The sequence below is a fragment of the Mytilus californianus genome, unplaced genomic scaffold (genome assembly GCF_021869535.1).
Source record: "Mytilus californianus isolate M0D057914Y unplaced genomic scaffold, xbMytCali1.0.p SCAF_36, whole genome shotgun sequence".
NCBI lineage: Eukaryota > Metazoa > Mollusca > Bivalvia > Mytilida > Mytilidae > Mytilus > Mytilus californianus.
Genome location: NW_026262686.1, coordinates 1,316,690 through 1,325,778, shown reverse-complemented (window position 1 = coordinate 1,325,778; position 9,089 = coordinate 1,316,690). Strand labels below are relative to the sequence as shown.

Below are 9,089 nucleotides of genomic sequence, written 5' to 3'. Positions count from 1 at the left end.
ATTCGTTTTGATTCGTTGGTTTAATATGTTTTCTAAGAAAGTCTTTCATTTCGTGCCAGAGATTTTCTATTGGATTTAAATCCGGAGATTCTGAAAAATGGACATATAAAAAATATTCTTACATAATATGTGCAGTTGGTCATACATAAGAATGAAAATAAACTCACAAATTTCCACAGTGTTGAACTTGGTCATTTTTTTCAGCAAAATTGTGTATACAGGGTGCATAGTTTGCTATCTTCCTACTACATCTTTAAAATTTTACAGGATGTTTGTTTACATAATGAAGATGTGCATGTGTTTTAAAATATGAACTTTATCTATTTTTTATAGATTTCCTGTTTGTTGAACTAAGTAATTTTTCTGCAAAATTTTATATAAAAGGATACATAGTATGTTCAGCTAACTCGTCCTACAATTTTCCATCTGTATATTTTTTGAAAGGTGGACATGTCAGTCTAGCAGTTATCACCTGTCCTTGACCCCATTTTCATGGTTCGGTGATTCAATGAGTTGTGTTCATCCACATCAAAAGTTAAGTATAAAAAAATAATAAAGCCATTGATTCTGTTAATTATTTTGAAAGATACACAGGCGAGACTATATCATATTTCCACTCTTGTTAATAATCTTCAACTTTTGGTATATTTTTTATCTTCAAACTTTTGGGTTCAAGCGTTACTGATTAGACATTAGTTGTCGATAAGCGCGTCTAACGCATGCATTAAGATGTTTATTTACTACCACTGCTTGTGGACAGTTAGTCCCCGAGGTTATCACCAGCCCAATATTCAGCACTTCGGTGTTGACATGAAATCTATTGATCCTGTTGTCTTTTGTAGAATTTTACTGCTTTAAATTTGTGAAACTGTTATATTCGGAAAAAAATTATTGATTGTGAAGAATGCGTAAGCGAAAAAAATATAAAAAAAATAATCCAAAAAATATTAATATATATATATATATATATATGTTGTAGAACTTTTGCCTTCGATGGATTGTGGCAAAGCTTTTGTTTCTAGATTTAGTGATTGACAGGTTGTTTATCTAAGTGTGTGTTTATGAATTTATTTGTCCAACAACTGAATTGAAGTATAAAATATAAAAAAAGTTAAAAGGTTTTTTTAAAGACTTTTGAAATACGGCCAGGAAAAAAATAAGAAAACCAAAAAATGAATACATAGAAATGACATATGAACTGTCAGCATGTCTTGAAATACATTATAATTCATGTTGACTAGTCAGAGTTCTTCATAGCACCAAAAATAAGAAATATTGCATAACTAGGCAACATGAATATATAAATATATATATGCATGTTGCCTAGTTATGCAATATTTTATTTGTAGTGCTATGAAGAACTTTACATAACTTATCGAGAAGTATCTCTGCAACAATTATTTACTGTAAAGTTCAATCATGAACCAAACAGTCGCGGATCCAGGATTTTTGAAAGGGAGTTCATGGGGAAAAGAGGGGTTCCAGGCTATGTTTTTGCAAATGCTCGCAATTTTGTCTAGGAATTATTATATTATATTTTTAAATAAGGTGAGGTTCAACCACCGGGACCAATCCCCTGCACCACTGTAAATATCTTAGTTCAATTATAAGAAACTAAATGTCACAATTGTGTCATTTTCCTTGGAATGCCAACTTAAAATTGTTTTCCCTGTTTTTCGTTTCGAATTAAAAGATCAAAAAGCATACGCTGGAAGTGATTTACAAAACCATGGTAAAAAAACAACAACAGCAATGACGAATAACATTTAAAAAGACGGCATATAGAAAATAACGATCCTCTTGTGAGTTCCTAGAGAGAACTCAGGTGCTCCTTGAGAGTCTCATTGAAATTGGATTGTTTAACACTTACCATAAATTTGTTAAAAACATTTCGACAAAAGAGCTGGGTTTTTTTCGAAACAAAACTGTTCTTTCTTTAATTCTCACATTGTTCCTGGTTCTGCGTTTTTATTTCTTCGTTATGAAAAGAAAAACTCGCAAAGGCACATCTTTTAACATTTTTAATATTTTTAGGGGTTGTTATAAAAGCAATTTGATGATTTTTCATACTAATATATTGATAAACAATTCATAAACGTGGTCATATATGGGTGATTCTCTATATAACATAGACAGTATTATTGGATTTTAACACATACAGTTTTCAAGCTGTGTCAATAATGGTAAAAGTTTCTTCCCCCTTCCAAAGAACTAAACCTGTGAATACATACATGACATATAGTACTTTACATGTTTAAGCATAAATATTTTTTTTCATCTTGCACATGTTTCTGGAAAATGATCCCAAAGTTTTCATAATTCTTAAAATGCAGTTCGCATATTTTGTTTTATGGTCATGTAATAAAAATGGCGCCTTTATTTCCTAGTCAGGTGTAATTGGAGGTGAAAATTTATTGTAACTGAAATTAAAAAGATCACATTCTTTAGAGACGTAAATTTATTAATGTTTTCACTAACATTTCTCAATTGCTATTAAAATAATCACATTGCCTTAGACAACAACCATTTTCTTATGGGGGGGGGGGGGGGGGGGGGGGGGATGGCGGGGCTGGATTTTCATTGTGTTCATAATTTTTTTTTCAGAACCTTCCTCCGATAAAATATTTTTTTTCTTATGAGAAGGAAAGCAAAAATTTTTTTCCTATCATCATGATCATGTGGACCAGAAATACATTTTTTTTTCACAAAACCATAAAAAAAAATTTCAGCTACAGTGCAACATCTGAATTTTTTTTCGGTCAGCTAGGCCAGCAAAATATTTTTTTCAAAAAAATCCCAGCCAGCTTGTTGCCTTAAGTTTTACTTCCTTATTCGTTCGTTATCATTAAAAAATCGCAAAGAGGCATCAGTATCTTTTAGTTCATTCCCAAGTACAGTTCCAATATTCTTGATCCAATTTGTTTACCCCCAATTTGTATTTCGCATATTCTGATTCATGGTTATCAACCGAATGTTAGATAATAAAAATGACGCCTTCGTTTCCTGGTCAAATTTAATTGTAGGCGAAAAATTCAATTACAATGTATATCGCAAATTTATTGTCACTAACATTAAAAAGATCACATTCTTTATAGACTTCAGTTTATTAATGTTTTCCACAAACAGTTCTCAGGAAATTGCTATTGATCATAATTAATGCCGTTAATTTTCATTGTACAAAATGTCACAAGGCTCTCAACACGGCTTGAAAATTGTATGTGTAGAAATACAATTTTGTATTTAAATAACAACGCCCAGCCTGTCAACTGATAAAATATGCACTTAGGACTTGTAAAAAAATGTTGTGATATAGTTCATAGATATCCAAAACTTCAGCATTTTTTATATCTAGAAGACAAGCTCAGATTTATACTTTTGAAACTTGCTAATGAGTAGTGTAACACATTGTTCGAGTTCTTATGTGAAATTATTGAACATGCACAATATTCAAATTTGGACAAAACATCATTAAAACATCTTCTCCCCTTCTTCGTGAAAGTTAAAACCAAATTTGGTAAGAATGGTCGCTTTTCAGACTTAAAGAGATTCCAATTGAAAATAAAAACAGGAGTGAGCGGTTGACAAAGAGGCATCTTTTGATAAATATTCTTATTGTTCTCTGCAATCTCTAGGGCAAAATTAAACCAAAAATGGCAGTGACCGTCCACGTATGTTTTAAAAAATGTGCAGCAAATTTGTCCTACATTCTTGTTGACCAACGTTATTTATAATTTTTTGTTAATTTGCAAAGAAGAGGTACTAATCCAAGGGTCTCCGTTAACGAACTATCTTAGGACTTATGAATGTCTGACAATTATCATAGGACATTTATGTGTCATCGAATCTTGCCTAAGTTGCGCCTATTATAATTAGGTCTTTCCAACGGTGGAAATACATATTGTTATTCTTCTGATTATTTTTTTTTCTTTTCCACCGTTTTCGTTGTACAATTTTTCAGTCATTTCTCAAAATGATCATCATAAAATGTTGGGACAAACAAGTAGAAGAGTTGATTAGTTTTTGAAAGCCAAATTCTTACCCTGAGGTAGGGCGTGTCCACTAATCTAAGTTTTCAAATATTTAGATTTTCTAGAGTTTCGGTTTTATTTTTTGGAAGAATGCAATGAAGTTTTCAAGTAATCAGGGGGGTAATAAAGAACTGATTGGTTTTTTAGAACCGTAGCATAAACCCTAGGGGACAGGATGGTTCTCAAAAAATAGTCATTGTCCCCATTAAAGGCAACATCAGGTTGTTGTATATCAAATTACTCGTGGCGTCAAGTAGATTCAAACTATGCAACAACAAAATTTAAAAAATAATAAATTGTTTTTTTTGTTTTTTTTTTTAAATTGGACCTTTGGGACCAAGCTAGGTCTATGTATAACGACGAGGTTTATGATTGTCGAATTTTAGTCCAGCAAAAAATAAGAAGAGAAGATACCAAGACGTTATCAAAAAATCGCAAACCAATATGGAAAGACAAATACGTGGCCAAAATAAAAATTAGATAAAGACAAACAACGATCAACAACAACAAACACATAAAACTAAAGGCGAGCAACACGGACCTAACCAAAAACCGGGGGTGAAATAAGGTGCTCCGGAAGGGTAAGCAGTACCTGCTCCACGTGTGACAACCGCCATTTTTGGAGATAAAAAAAGACCAAGACCAGGTCTTTTTTCTTTAATTATTTGACAAAAGTTTATATCCATTAACGATTTTGAAATATTGTTTTTCTAAAGAAGGCTTTTTCCATGAGTACAATGAGGGGTCACATGCAGAGTAGAATTTGCTTACCATTTGAAGCACCTGATGTTACCCTAGATTTCAGTAAGTTCCTGTTTGTTGTTGAATTACACTTTTTTTTATATCATAGGAATTAAAAAATAAATTGCCCCTCTTTTAAATGAATACTCCCTCACAATACCGAGAGCGATATAAGAAAAAAACAACATGCAGGGTTATTTAGGTTTTAACAATTAAAAAATAATGCATTCAATATCTTTAAATGATAAAGGAGTTTTCCTGTAATTTAAATTTTTGTGTACGGGGCGGAATATAATTAATGGAACTGCCATGTAATTGCCCAAAGGGAATGTGGAGTGTAATTCTGGAAAAATCTGATCAAAGGATCCAAGCACAAACAAATTTTGTTTACTAGATAGACAAAACCATATCTTACAAACACACAAACAATTGAAAGTGAAAAAGGTAAAACAAATTAAAAAAATTCTGAATTGTCAGCTTTTCAATTTCATTTTGAAGAATACAAACACGCTGTTAAGTATACCGATATTTAATTGGTTGGTCCTGTAAACGGTTTTAGTATATGGTATATGTAAGAAATGATTGATTATTAAGACTAAGATCATTTTATAAACGGGAGGCTTTGACATTTTTAAAGTTCGACTTTGGTTGAAAAAAGGTAGTATTATTTGTTAAAACGAACTTTTCTTAGTATGCAAATCAAATAAAATTTTGTGGATCTGTAACAAGAATGTTTTTTTCATGAAAAAAAAATGTATTGGGACTAAAATCACATGCAAAAACGATTGTCTAATGAACATTTTTACAATACGAGTACATATGCATGCGTAATCTACCTGCGGGTGTTTTCCACCAAATAATGTTGTTGTTTTCAAAGAATTCTTTTGCTTTGAGAGATCGATGTTTTGGATCGTTGTCTTGCATGAATCGATGGTGTTCAGGGTATTTTTGTCTGATAAAGGGAATAAGAGTTTGTTCTAAAATGTCAATATATAAGGTTGCGTCCATTATTCCATTGAAAATACACACTTCTGTTGCGCCCCTCCTGCTAATTCCTGCCCAAACGTGCAATTTTAAAGGGTATTTTGGTTTTGGTTTCCTTTTAGCATTTACGCCCTTTTTCCTGTAGCATCGTTTCATATGCTGTTCTAGCCAAATTGATGTTTCATCTGTCCAGATGACGTCCTCAAAGGTGTCGTTAATATTCTCTCTGACCCAATCCACACGTTTTGGTTTATTTACATTTCTTATCATTTGACAGTACCTAGTACCTTTTAGTGTCCACCCCAATTCTCTTCGTATCTTATTTATTGTCGTTAAACTGATAGTATATCCCCTCCTTTGAACAATGGATTTCAAATATTTTGCAGTTGTTTCATCATTGGCTTTCATACAGTTATCAATGATTTCACGTATTTGTCTGTTTTTCGAAAGTCTATTTGGTTTGCCTTTACGGTCACGATATAGTTTTCCACATGAAATGAATGTTTGTATAGTGCGTCGTACAAAACGTCTGTCCACAACGAAATTTTCATTTTCTAACCGTTTAGAAATTTTTGAATAAATTCCATGAAAATGCCCATTCCTACTAATCAAATCGTGGTAATGAGATATAATACGTTCTTTTATATATGGGTTACCATTCATTTTGTAGCTAAATAATTGCACTGACTAACTAAGTATTGACAAAAATAAAATAGTCTTAAGAGCATGCGCATTACTCTACGTTAGGCCAAATGTTTCCGATTACATCTGAAACCGGGCTCAGTTTTTATTTCTCCTTATTTTTCTGTTTTCTGCAAGAAATCTGTCTTCCTTTTCTTAATTTCCTTTTCCCTATTTTTTCTGATAATTGCCTTTTTCATATCGGCACTTGCACTATGAATTCTCGATAGATGTGTAGACAGTTGTTTGTAGTCACGATGACAAAATGGGCACCACAATGATTTCTTTTTGGGGGTTTTGCAAAACGTACTAGCTAATTTTGAATGTTTTCTTCCATCCTTGATCATTTTCCTTCGTGTTATAACAGATTTAACAGAATGAACGTTGATTAAATGATTTGACAGCTTCTTCTTAAATTCGTAGCATATCGTACACAATCCACTTCTGTGAGGTATCCTTTTTTTGGACGGACATATTATTCCACCTGATTTTGTTCTTTTTGAAAAAATCCATTGCATTTCTGACGTAACTGTTGAATTTGTTTGATCGAGCAAACATTTGACTGGATTTAACGATGAGAAATAATCCCAAAAGAGTTCCTCACCTGCAGAAATATTTGTAGCAGCATACATTGCTATTCGTGGTAGTTTGTCAGTTTCTACTAAGACTGGTCTAAAAAGTTTGATGTTAGGATTCCTGGCATGATTTATTAGGCGTGCAATACCGTAATCGTATTCGCGTGTAGCGTCAATATAGTATTTTTGGTTTTGAAAAGTAAATTCCAAACAATATGACAATTCCTCATTACTCTCGTACATCATCTGTGTGGAAAGGAATTCTTTTTCGGTATACATTTTACAAATACCTTTGTATTCCATCACATAATCTCCTTTTTTGAATGCTCTTTTCGCAAACACGGATCTCCCTCTCTTTCGAACTTTTTTGACATAGAAATTGCTGTTGATAAATTCCTTATCTTCCATATTTAATCCAGCAAGCATGCATTCAGCTGCAGTAAAATATTGCGACGCCATTACGATATACTGACTTGTGACGAACTGAACATTTAAATGGGGTGTGACAGATTACATAATATTAACTTGCTTTTCAAACTCGCACTAAATTTAATTACTATAAATTCTTTTAAAAATTAACTATAATACTAAATCAGTCAACACTGTAACTTTAATTGGAACTGCGGAAGTGAGACTTTTTACTGTTTTAAAATATTAACTACATGTTTATATATGCATTCTTTCATTAAAAGAGGATACTAATTGTCGCAAGCGATTTTGTTCGCAAATAAAATCAATTTAATTTGATCCTTGATGCATGTATATAAATAGGTATTCTAAGAAATTTCGTTAATGTTTCCATGCATATTACAGATCTATATTGATTTTAACAACAAGCACACTCCTACGTATAACCTGTATTCACGTTGGATTTCAAGTATTTTACCAAGTTGCCTTTTAGTTTCTAAGAGCATTTTAAGTGATGTGTATGCCCACGTCGACTGTGGATATATAGTGTTTATCTTGTCCGTCCGTACCTAATTTCGAGGTTAAGTTTTGCGTAAAAGTTACCCATTTGTGTAATCATATACCGCAATATTTGTTTAATCATTTCATACAAAAAAATGACCAGTTTGTTGTTCATTTCTAAAGAAAAAGCAACGTTTTGTCTTCAAAATGTAGACTGCGGTCTTCAGTTTAACAATTCACCAAAAGGCCCTGTTTTGGTGATCACGGCCCTTTCTAAATGATACGATTTCTGCTCGTAGCTGGAAAGAGCATTAATCAAAGGATGTAATCTGTTCAAATTTAAAATCATTGTGTCATGTTAACGTGATATATTTTGTCCTTAATGGAGTAAGTATGATAAAAACTATGTTTGGCTCTCATATTTGAGTTCGTGTAAAGACATAATTCTATACATCATACAGTGTGAAAAGACGTACATACTAGTTTTTTTTATATATATAATGCATGATATTCATTACTACATCATTCCGTAGAGCTTGATTATCGTTTTTCAAGACAAAACACGAAACTTAAACACTTTTTGCACTAATTAAATAGCATATCTTTAAAAATATTTAAAAAAAAAATTTACATGTAAAAAAAAAGCAAAGACTGGTTGGCTAGGAATCAGATCAATGGGTCTGAGTCGGTTGACATGTCTTCCTGTGGACGATTGCTTCAGTGTGTTCGCATTATCAAAATCCAGCTCAGCGTGTTCTAGTCCAAATCAAGTATCATGTCTTCTTATTATTTTCTTTTCGCCTTGATTTAACTTTGACATTGATAACTTGGTGTTAAACAATAATCATTCTCCCTTCTAAGTGTCCCCACCTTCGCTATTTTGTTTGATTTCGAATAATTATGCGAATCAGTTGAAATAAGCAATGATAAATAAAATCATTTCAGCATAAACACAAAATTAAATTGGTATCAACAGGGTAGCTTTTTCGTATCCAAGATTATGTTCAGCTGGCAATCTCCTACCCTTGTGCGTCAAATTTTGTCATCACTTGTTTAGGCAAACAATTGAACGTCAACGCTTAGTTTGGTCAAAATTTGTTTCAAGCACCTATACTGAATTATGTAAGGGAATTGAATCTCGCACTCCGTTGTATTAATGGCTTCAACAAAG

General features: G+C 32.4%; 1 protein-coding gene across 1 annotated transcript; it reads right to left on the bottom strand.

Moving 5' to 3' along the window:
- Positions 1-6,550: 6,550 nt before the first annotated feature.
- Positions 6,551-7,468, bottom strand: LOC127736722 (uncharacterized). Its single transcript, XM_052247307.1, has one exon. It carries the CDS (start codon positions 7,466-7,468, stop codon positions 6,551-6,553), a length of 918 nt encoding a protein of 305 aa, XP_052103267.1.
- Between the last annotated feature and the right edge of the window lie 1,621 nt (positions 7,469-9,089).

What these genes read in the sequence shown, in the direction of transcription:
- LOC127736722 (XM_052247307.1), bottom strand. Translation starts at nt 7,468, where the DNA reads ATGGCGTCGCAATATTTTACTGCAGCTGAATGCATGCTTGCTGGATTA.